The sequence below is a fragment of the Cupressus sempervirens genome, chromosome 9 (genome assembly GCF_028749045.1).
Source record: "Cupressus sempervirens isolate cs-2001-9-10 chromosome 9, ASM2874904v1, whole genome shotgun sequence".
Lineage (NCBI taxonomy): Eukaryota > Viridiplantae > Streptophyta > Pinopsida > Cupressales > Cupressaceae > Cupressus > Cupressus sempervirens.
Genome location: NC_143126.1, coordinates 763,030,836 through 763,049,558, shown reverse-complemented (window position 1 = coordinate 763,049,558; position 18,723 = coordinate 763,030,836). Strand labels below are relative to the sequence as shown.

Here is an 18,723-nt window from a genome sequence, read left to right as displayed (position 1 = left end):
ATTTCAAATTGTTTTCAATTTCTTAAAACATTTTATTGGGCAGGGCTTCTACTTATAATTAAGGTTTAAAGTACACATCATCATTGGACTAATCACATTAAATGGACACAGGCCAAGCAGAAGGACTTGAGAAATAAACCTCATGTGTTATTCTTGAAATATGGGATATTAACAACCATGTTCTTCCCCTTCACCTACTCAATATTGAAATCATATGCTTGTATCTTACTCATTTTTGTTGCCTTTCATTTAAGTCCTGCTCCAAGAAGTATCTCAAATTGTTATGCTTACTTCTGACGACAAACCTTCCGCCAACCAAATGCTATTTGAACTTTTCCAAACTGTGCATGATCACGAGCTTCTCCTTCTCATAAATAGAGTACAGGCTCTTGACATCCTTAAGCTCCCTATTGTCATAAGCAATGGGGTGACAGTTCTACATTAAGACTGCCCCAATTCCCGTCTTGATATGTCACACTCGAGCACAAGAGGCTGTGTGAAATTTGGTAATGCATGAATTGGACATGTGCTCATAGCCTCCTTCAGCTTGTCAAATACCTGTTGTGCCTTTCTTCCATATGAATGATCCCTTCTTAATGAGATTGATCAAAGGAGCTCCTAGCTGTAAAGATCCCTTAAAAATTCTCCTGTAGCAAGTGCATATGCAAAAGAACATCTTAACTTTTGTGAGTGTGCTCAGTGGTAGCCAATCAAGGATTGTCTGAATCTTCTCTTGGTGCACTTGTACTTGTTCATTGATGATGTGCCATAAGTATAGGCTCTCCATGATGTTGAACTCACACTTAGAGGCCTTCTCATACAACGATTGTGCTTCCATTATTTCCAAGACCTCAAATAAATGCTTCAAATGATCCTCCCATATTTTACTGTATAAAAGTATGTAATCAAAGAACACCAACAAAAATTTCCTCGGAGACTTGTTGAAGATGTGGTTCATGCAGTTTGGAACTGGGTAGGTGCATTGGTCAACCCAAAGGGGATAACCAAGAACTTGTAGTTCCCATAATGACCATTGAAAGCTGTCTTATGAGAACTTGAATCGAGAGCTATCATTGAGAAGAAGACAGCCCCATGTAGGTCAGCCAACAACTCATCAATCAATGGTATTGGGTACCTATTCTTTATTGTCTTCTTGTTTATAGCCCCAGAGTCAATGCACATCTTTAGAGTCCTACTATCGAAGATGAAAATGTACTCAAACTAGGCTTGATGTGTCCCATGTCTAGATGCTCCTTGGTTGCCTTGCCTTCTCAATTTCATCTTTGAATTTCTTTGGATGACTGTAAGGAGTGGTAATGACTGGCTTTGTTCATAAATCCTCTTCTCGACAGTACCTAGGGGGAATATCATTGAAAACCAAATTTATGTCTCTCCAACACCGCTTGAAGATCATCATGATAATATTTAGGGCTTTTGTCCAAGGGTTTAGAAGAAACAAAACACTGTGATGTGCTGTCCATGCCACATTATCATGCCCACAAATCGCCTCCATGCACTTAGCTGAAATGGTTCTGTGTTCCTTGTTGGACATCCTCTCAAAATGGTTACCTTCCAATCAATCTTGAATGCAAAATCTAATCTCTTGAAACTTTTATTTATCAAGAGACTCCATCCACTAGATGCCCAAAATAACCTCTGTGTCATCCGTTGCCACCATATAAAAATCATCATAACAATGTAGTTACGTAGGTGTTACTTAACTAGGTAACCATTAATTCCCTTGCATTAGATAGTAGCTTACGTGAATTAGATAAGTTGTGAGTTTAGTTGCAAGTTTTTAAATGATTGATACATCACACAAGTTATTTCTATTTACAAAAGTATAGGTTTAATTTCCATGGGCCAACATATGATTGACGCAAGCTATAGAATTTAATCTTTATCAGGCCCCAAAGACAACATCCTCTTGATTATTGACTCTCTCCTTCATCTCTCCATTGCCCTAGACATAACATTACATCATAGTTTAAAAAATCGCCAAAAAAACATTAAAATCGCGGTATCTCGCGAAACCCTCCTGTAGCCGAATAAAACGCAGTATATTTCGGCGCCGAAATACTGCAAAAACCCGCGGCGATAATAAGGTTAAAAACTCGCGTGGAAATGAAAAAAGCGCCCAAAAAAACGTTGAAAAGTCGTGCAGATTAGGGTTTTTATAAACTTTATTAAAACGCGTTTTTCCAACACTTCCGCAAGCGTGTTTTCAGTAATGCTTTGTTTGCTGTAATGCGTTTTTCTTCTAACACTTCCGCAGGCATTGTTGGGGCGCTTTGTTTGCTGAACGCCAACAGTGAAGACGGGGTGCCGTTCAAACTCAAAGTGAAGTAGCCATTCAAAGACGGGGTGCCATTCAAAGAACAATTATCGTAGAACATGTGTTTGAAACTGAAAACACAGGGTGCCATTCATTTGCTGAAAACGTGTGTGTTTGAACCTGATCTTATTTGGCATTTGCTACAAGTTTCAGTCGGGGGCCAGAAAATCGACATTGATGACCAGGTAAGGGGGTTTTTTGTATTTTTAAAAAAAATATTGACAATAGTTACTAATAAATATAAGACTGGTTAAAATATAATTGCTATTTTATTATTATTAATTAATAAACTATAAATATTAAATATTAATAAGTTAATAACTGTTAAATTTTTTAAAAATTAGCAAATGTAAGATAAAATATTAAATCTAAATTTAAATATAGATATTTATTATTTATTATTTATTATTCAGTAATATACTAATAAATTAATAATTATTAGTAATAAGTCAAATTATCAGTAATAATTTAATATCTATTTTATATCATCTTTTTCATTTTTAATAACTATAAAATTATAAATAATAAATATATCACACCATTTGCTATTTTACCGTTTTAATTTTTTTAGTTATTAAGAGTTTTATAAAATAATACAATTATATAAATTAATCTTTAATATATTTTAATAGATCTATGATTTATCCCTATTAAATAGACCTCATTCCAATTTATTTGATTAACTTATGCATTTTGGGAATTGCACTTAATTTCTGTTTTCTGGTTTCATTATTTAAATCTGATTTGTGCTTTCTAGATTCATACTATTTTAGAAATTGTTACAATTATGTTTTATCTCAAGCTTATCTAATATTTGATTTTTCATTCTTGTTCAGTGGACTTGTGTGTGTCACTGAAACAGGATGACTGGTGGTGGCAGATCAAAAGACCCTTTATGGAAACATGGTATCCTAGGAGAAAAGAAAGGAGATGTCCAATGTATCCATTGCTTTAAATGGATGACTTCAGGTATAAGCCGATTGAAATATCATCTTGCAAAGATTCCATGCAATGATATCACATCGTGTGAGATGTGTCCAGAAGAGGCTACAAGAGAGGCTATGACAAGCCTTCAAAAATATGCACAAAGTAAGGCAGCAAAAAAGAGGATATTCAAGGCCATGGCAGCCCCAATGGGATCTTTTAGTTCTACAGGATCACAAACAGGTGGAGAAAGTTCTTCTACTATTGGGCCTCGGATACGAAGATCGGGAAGTGTAAGTGGGCCTTTAACAGATTTTTGAGTTCCACGTAACACTCTTGGGGCTCAACCCGGCTTACTAGGTACTGCATGGAACAAAGAGATGCATGAGAAGACAAAGGTGGCAATTATGAGATTTTGGGTCCGGAATGATCTTTCCTTTAATGCTTTATGCAGTCCATATTGGGATCAAGTGGTAACTTCTATTTCTTTGTCTGGTAAGGGGTTCAAGTCCCCAACTCCCTATGAGGTGAGTGGGCCATTGTTAGATGACGAAGTAAGCAACATTCATCAGCTTGTGGAAGAGCAACGAAGAGTTTGGGAACAAAAAGGTTGCACTATTATCTTTGATGGGTGGACTGATGGTAGGAATAGGACACTCATCAACTTTCTAGTTGCTTCAGGGGGGCAGTTGGTATTTCTAAAATCAGTTGATGCCTCTGATCAAGTGAAAAATGCAGAAAATTTGTGTAACATGTTGGATGAGGTGGTAATAGAAGTGGAAGTGGCTAATGTCATCCAGATTGTGACTGATAATGCAGCTGCGTATGTGGCAGCCGATAGACTTCTGATGGAGAGACATCCCACATTGTTTTGGAGCCCTTGTGCTGCCCATTGTCTCGACTTGCTTCTTGAGGATCTAGGGAAATTGAGCTGGGTGGAGAAGGTGGTTGAAGATGGAAGGAATATTGCGAAGTACATCTACAATCATAAATGGGTCTTGAGTCTTATGAGAAAGCACACTAGTGGTAAGGATCTTGTACGAGCAGGGGTCACACGCTTTGCTACTAATTTTCTAAATTTGCAAAGCATATCAGAGACATTGTTAGACCTTAGGCGCATGTTTCTTGATAAGAAATGGTTAGAGAGTCCTTATGCCAAGAAGCCTGAAGCAGAGAAGATTGTGAGGATTGTGTTTGATAGTAGCTTTCAAAAGCTAATGGAGGAGACCCTCAAAGTAAGTTTTCAAATCTTAATTGATGATTTAGAATTTAATTTTGAAATATTTTCGTTGGCTGATTTTGTATGTTTTATTATGTCTAGGTATCAGAGCCGTTGGTGAAGGTTCTACGAATTGTGGATGGGGATAAAAACCCCATGGGGTTTCTATATGAGGCTATGGATAGCGCAAAAGAGGCCATTCAGCACTTGTATAGGTCAAATGAGACCAAGTATAGACCCATATGGAACATCATTGATCGTAGGTGGAACCGATAACTCCACCAACACATACATGCAGCTGCCTACTGCTTGAACCCCAAGTACTATTTCTCCAACACTTTTAAAGCAGATGCAGAGGTTCAAATTGGCTTGGACACATGTATTCGAAGATTGGTTGCTGATACGGACCTCCGAGATATCATACTTGATGAGTTGCAGAGCTACAAGAGGGAAGAGGGGCCATTATTTTCTTCTCCAGATTGCAAGCGTAGGAGATACACTTTGCAGCCAGGTAAAAAAGAACTTGCGTTCATACCATTTATTTCACTCGTGAAGTTTATTGGAAGTTTTACTGCATCATAAATGATTTTTTTAAACCTTGTAGATCTGTCGTGGGAAGATTATGGTGCCACAACGCCTAATCTTCGACAGGTTGCCATCCAAAATTTATCGTAGCCTTGTAGTGCTTCTGGCTGTGAGAGAAATTGGAGTACTTTTCAAAACATACACACAAAGAAACGTAATAGGTTGACTCAAAAACGCCAATGACTTGGTCTATGTGAAGTACAACCTTCTCTTGCATGAGAAGAAGGTGAAAGGGCAAGCTTCATATGCAGCACTAGACTTGGATGACATTGATCCATATTCAGCAGATTGGATTGCTCCTCCTGATGGTGAGGGCGCAGATGAGGATGTGGGTGAACCTTTATTGACAGATGAGCAGTTAGCTGAGTTTGAGATGGAGGCAGATGACTGGGATGCAGATGTGGCAGCACATGAGGTGGAACCTGAGCTTGGTCATCCATCAGAGCCTTCTGTGGAGTGTGAGGCACTTACTAGGGCACTTATTGAGGATGTTGCTACGGCAACTACTTCAACACCACTCACCCAGCAGCAGCAATTTTTTTTGAGTTTTACTCGTAGACGCAATTTATGATTGCTACTTTTAGTTTTCATTGATACTAAAAGTTGAACTTAATATGTATTCAGAAGTTGTTATTTCAAACTTTCATGGAGTTTGATTGCTATATGTATTGAACTTATTTATATTTTAATGTTATACAGTTATACTTGTTTTTCGGTTTATGATTCTATTACCATGTTAATCTACTAAGTTTTAATTGCTATGAAATTATGAATTATTGTTTAACTCAGAACTTTGCTTTACATATGTTAGATATCTCAAATCATTATATGTTCACAGTTCTACAAATGTAGTGTGTATGTATGCATTTTTAAGAATATTTTAAGAAAATTTATATTTTCAAATGTTCGATAAAAGTGCCGATTTATTGCCGAATACTTTGCGGAGTTTTTGCTGATAAACAACTCCTAATATGGATCTATGCTCATTTCGGCCTAATATGGGAATACTATTCCTATTCCCCATTCCCATTCTGCGCACCAAATGAAGAATACAACTTGATGTTCTAATTTACAATGACTATTCCGGTTGTATTTCAGCAACCAAACGGTCCCTTACTGTCAGCAACAGGACCAATTCTGCTGCTGCAAGCAGGCTCAAGTAACCCACCTCTATCACATGCCCTTGACTGACTAACTTTCAGACTTCTTACCCTTACCTTTGCCCTTTACCACAGTATCTTTATGCTTTTGATGCTGCTGCTTATTCAAACCTTCTGATCAAACGATTTGTAATGACAATTTATAGAAAAATTGAACTTGACTAATATGGAAGAAAATATTTATTAACAAAGTTGCAACCATGGTTAAGAAAACATAAATGATGCAATAGTGGAGGTATACAAAAATGTTAGAAAACTTTGATCGGGTCATTATAGTTCAGCAATCAAGGAACCCAAGCTGAAGAAATCACAATGGCTTGGAACCTTCGGCAAAGCAATAGTACGTTCACAAATTGTGTGCACATCAATCAGAGGCAATATGCTTATGATATGGTTGTTATCAATCAGAGGCAATAGGATGTTCACAAGTTTTGTGCACATCAATTTGAAACCACACAAACTCTTGTGCACGTCAATTCTAAACCACATAAACTCTTGTGCACAATGCCCAACATGTCATTATCTAGTTTGGAAATTAGTTTTAAAGAACAAGAAGAATGAAAGGAGAACTTGCTGAACCAATCTACATGTCAATTGTCTAAGAAAATAATTCAAGTAGGCCTAAAGCCATGCTTGATTTCTTATAACTTTGAACATTCTATAGAAGAAAAAGTTCATATTCAGGTGTTAGAAACATTCTTGGGGCTGCTTTGCTGCAGAAATTTGGAATTCTAAATTGAAAAAATTCAGCAATCCAGAACTTTTGATACAGTAGAGGATCTGCTTTTGCCTATGATTTGGCTTTAATTGTTGGAGTTTGTAGCTGTGATAGAGATCTTTATCTCTGGTTGTTATTATTGTTATGGTCACCTTCAGCTGAAAAGGACATTTATGATGAATTGTAATATTAAATATAATTACATGTGTCTTATAACATGCATTGAGGCATGTAAATACAAAGAGTTGTGTTTTGGAAATTGTAGAGACCTTCAGTTGTAATGTGAAAAGTCTCTCTTTATGTTATGTATATTGCATCAAGCAAAAGACATTGTACACTTAAATTTCATTATCAATAGAATGATCTCTTGTTGTGGGTGGCTGGGTTTTTCCCTTCATTCTCGAAGGGTTTTCCCAAGATATTTCTGTGAGTCTCTTGTGTCTTTTCTGGCTATTCATTATTGCTGTTTCTCTGATTTCTGGGCTATATCTAACATGGTATTAGAGCCTAATCTGATAACAACAACAAAGAAAGTTTTTATGCCTCTCTCAGTTGTGGTCTATGATTTTTTTTTTTCTTAGCTGTTGTTGTTTTACAAACGTAAGACTTGCAACACACAAAGACAATGCCTACCAAAAAGGGAGGCAAAGCATTGGGATGTTGAACCTGAGCATGCAGAGTTGGAAGATTCGATACCCTACCTTTATCCACTTGTAATTGATGATGATGATCATGAGTTAGCTAGTGACGCTTAGACTGCCCCTAAGGTTGACATTGCCACTGCTGATGCTAGTGACACTATTTGTGACATTGCTACTACTAATGCTAGTGGCACTATTTGTGCTTCTAATTGCAATAGTCAAATGATGATGATGATTTGTTTGATGATTATTTGGTCAGTGATGTCTGATTATTAATGCTGACTTGATTATTTATGAACTGAAGCATTGATAGAGCGGTGTATTTTGGCATTTTTGTTATGTCATTTGGGCTAAAACGTCAATATATATGGTGGTGTATTTTACTATGTTTTTTAACAGCTGTCCTTGCTTAATGCTCTTATATTGGTTTGAGTGATACCTTTGAGCTAAGGTTGCACATCAGGGGTAACTATGAGGAGTAAAGAATCCTTCTGAAAGCAACTGGTTAGAATATTCTGTCATGGATGAGTTTTAAAGCAATGGGCCAAGATGAGTACAAATTCAGGATCTTAATTACGGGAGAATTCAATATAGATGTAATTGCCTCAGCTGTCTTGTCCTTCCATTTCTTCTCGTAGTGATGAGGTTGAGCCTTCATTTACCATGTATTTTTGTTTAAATGACAGAGACAATCATACATCTTAGTTATGGATCTGTACAATTGTGGAATGTTTGTTACTTTTCTGCCTCCTGATCTCTTTATTTTTTACCAATTTAATTATCCTTAGCTTATGGTGAGTAGGGAATGAAATCAACATTAAATATTGTTGTCCGTGGGTTGCCCATCATTCAAGGATAGGGCTTACATTTCTTGTTGGCGATGATCTTGTTTTGTCATATTATAAGGTCTCGGATTGGATTATAATCTTCAATAACAACCCTGCATCACAATGATGACTTGTAGCTTTTTCAGCCACTATTTGTGACCTATATTATTATAATGCTTGAGTAAACTAAAAGCATTATTCAAACAAATAATAATCAAACACCAGCTCCCTGAAAATAATTGCATAATTGCTTTGATGCATATTTTCCAAATGACTTATTAGTCATGAGATTTTCTTTCAGTTGGATTTTGTTTGTATCAAAAAGAACTTGCATCTTCTGCAATACATGTATGCACTGTGGATGTTTTTTTTAACTTAATCTATTTTTTCTGGGATCCTTGAATACAATATTCCTATTTTATCTCACTTTCACATCCTTCTTGATACTTTGTTTTCCAAGTTCCATTCTTATGTACAATCATGTCAGTTTCGTAGTGGATGTTGCTCACTACATGAATGCAAATTGTGATTTGGCTTAAATCTCTGTACCATTTATTATTTTTGATGATTTTGTCCTTTTCTTTCTATTTTTCATGCTTTGACATGTGAATTATCTTTCTATCAGATAGCATGCGTGGAGAACCACAGTGCTGCATTGTCAGGTTGGTGATTTCTATACTTATGATTCAGGGATTGAAGAGAGATTTGTTTAGTGATTATTGAGATCCATAACCAATTTGCAGTCACTCAAGTTTGATTCATATCAAGCCTTTTTTCCTAATACACAAGCAATTTGTATGCCCTAGCCATATATCTGCATGCGGAGTACTCGAAACTTATATCCCAGTGGGAAAGGCTTTTTTCATAGTCATTTTTTGCAGTCCACAATGTATTCATTTTTATGAACCCCTTCTTTGGTAGAAGTGATTAGTTTTTTGAGTGTGAATCTTGATTGTGATCTAATGTATTTGAATTTGTGAGATAAGAATCTGTCTGATTGATATGTAAGGAACAGACTGATATATGGAATGCGTCCTAGTCTCTTAACTTAGTGTAGTCCAAACTCAACGGAATTGTCTAAATGTTGATAAGCATTTTACTGGATTTGTTTATGCTCAAAGGTTTTCACCTGGGGAAGAGGTGAATATGGGCAACTGGGACATGGTTATATTGAAAATGAGTTTAAACCTCTACAAGTGAAACTGCTGGCTGATCAAATGATTGTGCAAGTTATATGTGGAGGTTACCATACCATGGCTATCAACAATGAAGAAGACTCTTTTCTGTAAGTATTTAATTTAAGTCTTTAAGCTTAGAATATCTGTTTTATATTTGGACTTATGAATCACTATGAACTGAACTCAGTAGGTTCTAAGAATCAAGGGCAGGCACCAAGGTTTCTGCGGTACTCATGATGCGCATACTGCTCTTGTTACAAGCATTGCTTTTAACTTATAAGTAAAAATGAATTTCAGGAATGGAGATTTGTTTTGTTGGCAGGTTAGCTTTGTGCTTTTATGTAATTATCATATTATTGCCATGCAATGTCTTCAGATACGGTAGATGATGACATTCCTCTCTTTTTGGGGCCTTTTCTGTCAACCTTATATAAATGTACTTAAATGGTGGAGAATTTAGGAAAACATATTTCATTCTTTTTTCTTGGAAAACAGTAAAGATAAATGGGAAATCTGAAAAATACATAACTGTACTTTTATATGTGAAGGTAGACAGTTTTTTGAATTTTTTTTTGAATTTTAATTAATGAATATCTCTAGTAAGACTTGTAAAGCAAAATCCTAACTCTACGTATCATTATAACTTTGAACAGTTGAACTTAACATCAAGGGCAGGCACCAAGATTTTTGTGGTGCTCATGATGCACTTATTGTCCTTGATAACAAGCATTTCTTTTAGCTTATAAGTACAAATGAATTTTATGAATGAAAGTTTATTTTGTCTGCAGGTTAGCTAGAGCAAAATAATTAATGTATAAATTCCATTTTCATTATTGGAATGGATGTCCTTTTTTATTGTTTGTAATTCCTAGTTTCTTTTAATGAATCAAATGGGAAATTCCTTCTCTTTAAACTATAACTGACCTAAGTATATTTTAACTGCACCATGTTAGCACCTTTTCCACGTTTTCATCCCAGTGAAGCCTTTTCTGCTAACCTTAACAATGGGGTTGAGGTCAATGGGGTCCAACTGGTCTGGGAACTATAGAAGATATGCTTGTTCCAATGCAAGTGAAGGTCCTTGAGCGTATACAGGTTATTCAAGGTTCTGCAGGAACTCGACACTCTATTGCGATAACAAAGGAAGGAAATGTATATGGTTGGGGAGATGGAGAACAGAACCAACTTGGTAAAACTACTGGTAAACCTCACTTGCTGAATCCTGATTAGGATTAGTGCCTATCTCTCATTTTTGGATTCTATCACAACGGTATTTGTTTGACATAACTTTTTATTTTCAAATGCAATGATCTTTATTTCTTCTTAACCCATCTTTGACAGAACAGTGCAGCTCGAGCCAGTGCTTATATCTTATGTTGAAAGAGAAGGCTGCCAGCTTCTGTATGCTGTGGCAGCTGGGGAGCACACACTGACAGTTTATCGCCCATCTGAAGTGGACTCTTTTACACCTATAGACCAGAGGTTCGGAATATTCAATAGCTATATGGAATGGTATTTGATTATTTTTTGATTTGACAAGAACAGATGCATGTAGTCTAAAGAACTAGTGATCATTCCCACTGCAATTCTGTTTGTTCTGTATACAGATGCTCAGAATTAATAAGCACAAAGTATAAGCAGGAGAATGGCAAGAAGATCACCCCAATTAGAAATTCTGTTGATGAGATCCTGTCAAGTGAAGATGTAAACTTTCAAGTAACTTCAATTGCAGGACCTTACGTGAACATGGAAGAACATATTGAAATTACAGAGCCTATGAAACTTCCTGAGGGTTCATATATTATAGGTGTACATGGAAATGGTCTCAAGCCCATAAGGTTGCCATTTTTGCTGAAAATGCTTGATGTGAGTTATTATCTGATAAGAATGTATGGAAACTTACTTATTTAGCAACGAGCACAGAAGAAACCAATTTTTTTTCTTTTTTCTTTTTGAAAGAACCATCGAATTTGTAAATATTATACAGATTTAAGCAAGTACACACAACTTAATTGTAAGAGTATCTAAGCAAATAAAACAATCTCTGTGAAATCTCATGCAGGACTATCATAGGAAATATGTGGTAGCCAATACCTTTCTGCAATCATTGTAGTGCCTGCCCCTAAGTCGCATTTCTGTCATCATTGCCAAACTCTTTTAGGCCAATTTATGTTGGATGATTAGTATTATTATTTTACAGATTATCAGATGTTGGTTTACACTCAGTTTATTATATGATGAGATTACTTGGTACTCTATATTTCATGCATGTATGATGATTATTCAATGTTTTCAGTTATCGATGATGATTAGTTAGATGGTTTATTATCACACGTGCTTTCTTATGGATACTTACCCCATATTGCATGTGTATGGTATGCGTGTTTGTTTTTATTTATGTATGGTGTTTTTGATGTGGTTAAGGAAAGGAGTCGTAGTCACCTGCTAGTCGGGATCTACACGATGCACCACTTCCTGCCATTGTCTGTTTAGCTTAGAATATTGTGTTTGTACATGCGTGAATTTTATGCAGGTTGCAGGTACCGGGTATCGACTTCCCTGAATCGTCAGGATGAGCGTACCTTATCGCACTGTCTCAATGGTAAGAGAGGGGAGATAAACTCTTAAGTCCAATTCCTAAACCCTTTAGCCAATTGTCCTAATTGATAATTAGGAAAAGTATCTGAATTAAGTACCCTTCGAATGCATCAAATGATGTAATTTCGTGATTATAACCCTTTTTGTTTTGATTTAGTATATGCTTTTCTATGTAGGGTTTTCGTATGTTGTTATAAGAGTCCTTGATGTGTTTTCTATTAATTAAGTCTAATTAAAAAGATTAATTAATGATTTAATTTAATGGAGAATTAATATGATATCTTTAATATTTAATTAATTGAGAAATTAATTAAATAAAATAATTAAATTTGGAAATTAAAGTTCAAAGATAAATTTAGAATAGGATAATATTTATTTAATTTAATAATAATATATTGGAGTTCATTTTTAAATAAATGCTAAATATTATTGTTAATTAAATTAATTAAACATGTTATCAATTAAGTTTCTAAAATTAATTTAAAATGTTGAAAGACATTAAATTATTAAGAATTCTAGATCGCATGATCTAAGCATGAGTTTAAATTTGAGTAATAAATTAAAAGATTAAATAATAAAAATTAATAATGTTATTTTAATTTCATGAAGTGCACATGAGATTAAAGTAATAAATTAACTTAAAATAGAAGTCAAGTGGAATATTAAATAAAGTTATTTAATAATTCAACTTATTGTGCATAAAAGATGAATGCAAATTAAAAGAAAAGATAATAAAGGTTAATTTGGAATTAACTGAGTTGTGCAAAGAGTCTTCTCGGGTAAACGCACAATTAGTGCTCCGATTTGAGGAGAAATTGCTTATCACAACTTTGGGGGTTCATTTTTGAGATACACGTATTTGGACGAGAATTTTTGGGAGACTACTTTTAGAAGCGAATTTCAGAAGGCTGATACCAAGAAAGTTTTCCAGAAGAAGGTTATTGAGAGGAGCGAATTCTCTTACAGTTTTTAGAGATTGCATAATAGCATCAGGATCAGGTAGGGTCTTGTGTTATTGATTATCGATTTATTACGCAATTATCCTTTCCTGTCTTCTTCGTGTCTGTGGTTTGTAAATTGGATTTTTCTGTGATGAAAGTTTTAACCTTTCAATATTGTGAATTCATTAATTGTTCGTCAATAATTTTTGTATTCATGGAGACTGGAAGAGTTATTAGAACTCTTGTTTTCTAGATTAAGAAATTAAGATTTGAGTAAGGGTTTTGAATGTAAAATTGAAAGTTTTAAATTTAAAAAATAAAAAATAAAAAATAAAATATATATATATTCTTGAGGATATTGTCTTAATAAAAATTAAATAAAATTAATTTTAAAATAAACATTAATTATTTTATATATATATATATATTGTTTTAATAAAATTAAATAAATCTAATTTAAAATAAAAATTAATTTATTTTATACATTTATTAAAAAACATAATTAGAGATTTTTTTTAATATAAAAAAAAAATTAAAAAATATATATATATATTTGGGGTGGGGCGGGGCCACCACTTCCCACGCCCCACACCCTTCCCCATGCTGCCGCAACAGGTGGTATTGCTGCCTGCGGCAGCAGTAACACCTGCGGCCGCAGGTGGACGGCAGGCCGGCGGGCCTTAAAAAAACGCTGTTTCTTTTTGAAAGTATTACGATTTTTTATTTATTTTTTAAAATCATCTTTTTAAAAATCGTTTTAAATATAATTATTTTATTTAATATTATTATTAGTTAATTTAAAATATATTAAATTTTAAATTATATTGAAAATTTATTATTTATTAATAATTTTATAAATAAATAAATTATTAATAAATATCATATGATGCTTTATGTATCATTAATTAATCTTATTTAGGTTTGACAACACTGAAACTGAAACCTTATTGTTTAACTCAACTGTATGTTTTCTAATCAAAACCAATTGTGAGACTATGATGTTTTCTATATATTGTTTATGTTTGAGTGTTATGGGGTTGGTTTAGCGTTGACCAGTTTAGGTTGTTACCAGAGGCTCGGGGTTGTGAATGTGATGTCATGATGATTTGGTCTTGATCTTTCTTAACCCGACCATGGTAATGTGATGAAATGCTCTATGACATGATTGTATTTACTGTTTGTTATTGCTTTCCAGTTTCCTGGTGTGAAGCTAAAGTGTATGTATTTGAGATACCTGACTTAACCATTTTCGAGTCTCGATCAGTTATATTTGATAACCATTTTTGAGTCTCGATCAGTTATACTTGGATTGCTTTTCGGTCGCTTGAGAGGACTGAAGTGTTTGTTATGTTATTGATGATGTCATGTTTTGACTTGACCATTTTGGAGTCTTCGATCAGTATTGTAATTTACTATTGGGATACTTTCTGGTTGCTCATTGGAGAACCATTGGATTTTGTGATTTATCATTGATGCCTTCAGTTGCTGATAGAGAATTGTCGTGATCATATGATTATTATTTGATATTATCTGTTGCTCATGAAGAACTGATGTAATTTTGTGGCTTATATTTTTATGATGTTTTTCAATTGCTTGTATAGGACTAAGGTGATTTTATTATGATTCTTTGATTCGTGATTTCATGAGCCTAGGGTAGGTTATCTATGTGTAGTGTCGGGAAGTGGCTTGCAATGGGGATCGGGGCCCTAAGAGGCTGCCTGGAGTAACCCATTGTAAGTTGATTTAATAAGTGAAAATATTTACACTAAATGGGAGAAATGAACCTAACAAGATAATTGTATGTTCTCTCCCATGCCTTGAGTGCTAGTACAAACGAGGATGGGGTAGAGAGAACGCTTGGTTACGACCTTGCATTCCATAGTATGCCTTGTCAGTACGAGAGGATACTAGTGGCCGTAGGGATCAGTAGGGACCCGGGATTCCTAAGGGATTGCTCGGGTAACTTCTACGTGACTTTTGCGATGACACTTTCCCGCTTGCATATTAGGTTTCCTACGTGTCTTGTGGTACCTCTGGGATTTAGATGTCGATCTTTTTAGGAACCCTTGAGTTAGCATACTTATAGGATTTCCTGGACTTAGAGAGTATTTATGATTATAGGTTTTGTTATCCTATTTGGGACTTGAGACTATCTCCTCAGCGCGGTGGGAGTGGACCATTTAGGTTCCACGCGGTCGGGTGGTAATGCTTTTGCTTTTACTATTGAGATCCGTTCCGTGGTCACCGTGACTGGAGTTTTCGTGATTGGCATTTACCTTCACTATGTCCTTGGATTATTATGATGGATGGTTAGATTTTATGTTAGATGTTTTATCATTATGGATGTATGGACGTATCAAGTATGGTGAATAGTTTTGTATATATCTTTACTGTACTTTGTATCATGGATTCATGGAGGTTGATGTATTTATATTTTTACATATGTATATTCTTTTAAGCCTTTCATACCCTGTGACTTGTACAGTGGATGATTGAGCATTTCGAATTAATTTGCCGAGAGGCATTCGGAACAAATGTATATTACGGACATAGGACTTTCTGATTATTCTTTCATATGTATGTGATAGTTGTTAGACTTAGATTTAATTAAATTTAAACGTGACTGAACGTCTTGGGATCTTTAAGAAATGTAACTTGCAATGTATGTTTGTCGATGATTTCATGTTATTGCTTCCGCTACTATGTGTTTGATGTGTATGTTATACATTCTTACTTTAAAAAAAAAAAAAAATGTTTAGCAAATTTAGTGAAATTTTAGGTTAATTCTTTTGGATCCCTTGGCGGGGCGTTACATCTGGTATCAGAGCCAGGGTTTCTACATTGGGAGCTCTGGGTATATTGGAACGCCACTAGTGTTAACTAGTTGAACAAAAATGAAAACTTTAAACTATCATGTGTATCTCTTTCAAACCGAAACTTGAAACTAGTTGAATTGAAACATTATGTAAACTATTAGTCACCTATTTTTCATACTTCAACACTTAGACTTCAAAACTGAAATTATACTTAAACTGAAATTATAGGTAAACTGAAAATTGAAACTATCTTGTTTGCTAAACATGTGTCTTTTATCTATGTGTTTCAGTAGTATGTTTCATGGTTATTTTAGCATCTTGTGTCTTGGATATTATTGTAGGATGGTATCTAGGACGAGATCTCTTGTAAGAAGCCGTAGCCTTGGTCGTGGACGAGGCAGAGGTATTAGTGTTCATAAGTCTATCCACGAGAGCCCCATTCAGGAAGAGAATAGGGAAGAGCATGTCAGCGAGCATCAGGAAGAGAACCATAGGGAGGAGCATGCTGACTCGGAGGAGGTTGACATGAGGCAAATGATGCGAACCATCATTGATCGCCTACCTCCTGTTCTTGAGCAGGATAGAGCACATCGGGCAGGACATGAGCATAGACCTAGGTCTAGGAGCCCTCTGAGGGATCGACATAGATCCATTGTATCTTCACAGATGAAGGACCTTCAGAGGTCCAAGGTCAAGCCCTTTAATGGGCAGGGTTCTGGATATGTAGCTGAGCAGTGGCTTATTGCCCTTGACAGGATTTTTGCTATGCAGGACTTTGACAGTAATGTCAAAGCGAGGTTTGCTATCACCAACCTAGAGTTCTTTGGGGCCACTTGGTGGACAATTGAGGAAAAGAAGTTGGGCATTAATATGGGTAGTGTCACTTGGGAGATTTTCTTGGAGAGTTTTCATGAGCGATTCCTACCAGAGGAATGGAAGTAGCATAGAGCAGATGAGTTCCATAACCTGAGACAGTTCACTATGACCGTTGTAGAGTATGAGCGCAAGTTCTATGAGCTCATGCCTTTTTCAGGATTCAGTGACAACTCAGCACAGTTGGCACAACATTTCATTAGAGGTTTGAACAATCGTTTAATTGGGGGTGTTAAGGTGTTTGAACCTAAAACCCTCAAGGATGCGGTACATCGAGCCATCCTTGTAGAACAGAGTGTGAACTTAGGACATGGGGGTTTTGTAGGAGCACCTTCAACATCAGGATCAAAGGGTGGTCAGGGAGCAGGTGGCAATAGGAAACCTCCTTCTGGGGGTAATCAGCGGCAGGAAGGTACTTATCCTCCAGCACAAAGTGGTGGCGGTGGTTCCAATACTAGGAACTATCATAACGCTCAGCGCAACAAGCACATCCAGTATGACCAACCATCTCAGAGTGTTCAGTCTTATCCTAGTGGGGGTAGTTTCCAGCAGTCTAGTGCACCTAGAGTTCAGAGGAGCTTCAATGGAGAGTGCTTCTCATGTGGACAACGCGGACACAAGTCGTCTCGTTGCCCTCAAGGGAAACCACAGTTCTCAGGCCAGAGACCCGCAGCTTCAGAACCTACAGTTGGTGGCATGGATAGAGCCCAGAGAGTGTACTCAGTGGAGTCTTATCCTCCTACAGGGGGAAAGGGTCCAATGGGACCCGCACAGTGAGTCCTTAGTTTTTCTTTTGTTGTAGGCTTCCAGGAGTAAGCCTAAGTCTAGGGGGGGTGGATGTAGTGCCTGCCCCTAAGTCGCATTTCTGTCATCATTGCCAAACTCTTTTAGGCCAATTTATGTTGGATGATTAGTATTATTATTTTACAGATTATCAGATGTTGGTTTACACTCAGTTTATTATATGATGAGATTACTTGGTACTCTATATTTCATGCATGTATGATGATTATTCAATGTTTTCAATTATCGATGATGATTAGTTAGATGGTTTATTATCACACGTGCTTTCTTATGGATACTTACCCCATATTGCATGTGTATGGTATGCGTGTTTGTTTTTATTTATGTATGATGTTTCTGATGTGGTTAAGGAAGGGAGTCGTAGTCACCTGCTAGTCGGGATCTACACGATGCACCACTTCCTGCCATTGTCTGTTTAGCTTAGAATATTGTGTTTGTACATGCGTGGATTTTATGTAGGTTGCAGGTACCGGGTATCGACTTCCCTGAATCGTCAAGATGAGCGTACCCTATCGCACTGTCTCAATGGTAAGAGAGGGGAGATAAACTCTTAAGTCCAATTCCTAAACCCTTTAGCCAATTGTCCTAATTGATAATTAGGAAAAGTATCTGAGTTAAGTACCCTCCGAATGCATCAAATGATGTAATTTCGTGATTATAACCCTTTTTGTTTTGATTTAGTATATGCTTTTCTATGTAGGGTTTTCGTATGTTGTTATAAGAGTCCCTGATGTGTTTTCTATTAATTAAGTCTAATTAAAAAGATTAATTAATGATTTAATTTAATGGAGAATTAATATGATATCTTTAATATTTAATTAATTGAGAAATTAATTAAATAAAATAATTAAATTTGAAAATTAAAGTTCAAAGATAAATTTAGAACAGGATAATATTTATTTAATTTAATAATAATATATTGGAGTTCATTTTTAAATAAATGCTAAATATTATTGTTGATTAAATTAATTAAATATGTTATCAATTAAGTTTCTAAAATTAATTTAAAAAGTTGAAAGACATTAAATTATTAAGAATTCTAGATCGCATGAGTTTAAATTTGAGTAATAAATTAAAAGATTAAATAATAAAAATTAATAATGT

General features: G+C 35.5%; 2 protein-coding genes across 2 annotated transcripts; both read left to right on the top strand.

The window, feature by feature from the left end:
• The first annotated feature begins 3,301 nt into the window (after nt 1–3,301).
• LOC149540912 (uncharacterized) lies at nt 3,302–5,781 on the top strand. Its single transcript, XM_089801973.1, has 3 exons — nt 3,302–4,494; nt 4,581–4,989; nt 5,083–5,781. The coding sequence occupies exons 1-2, from the start codon at nt 3,640–3,642 to the stop codon at nt 4,752–4,754; spliced, it is 1,029 nt and encodes a 342-aa protein (XP_089658099.1). The 5' UTR covers nt 3,302–3,639; the 3' UTR covers nt 4,755–4,989; nt 5,083–5,781.
• Nucleotides 5,782–9,034: 3,253 nt separating this feature from the next.
• LOC149540911 (ultraviolet-B receptor UVR8-like) lies at nt 9,035–11,639 on the top strand. The gene is made up of 5 exons (XM_089801974.1): nt 9,035–9,071; nt 9,531–9,694; nt 10,541–10,788; nt 10,934–11,069; nt 11,195–11,639. The coding sequence occupies exons 3-5, from the start codon at nt 10,641–10,643 to the stop codon at nt 11,496–11,498; spliced, it is 588 nt and encodes a 195-aa protein (XP_089658100.1). The 5' UTR covers nt 9,035–9,071; nt 9,531–9,694; nt 10,541–10,640; the 3' UTR covers nt 11,499–11,639.
• The last annotated feature ends 7,084 nt before the right edge of the window (nt 11,640–18,723 follow it).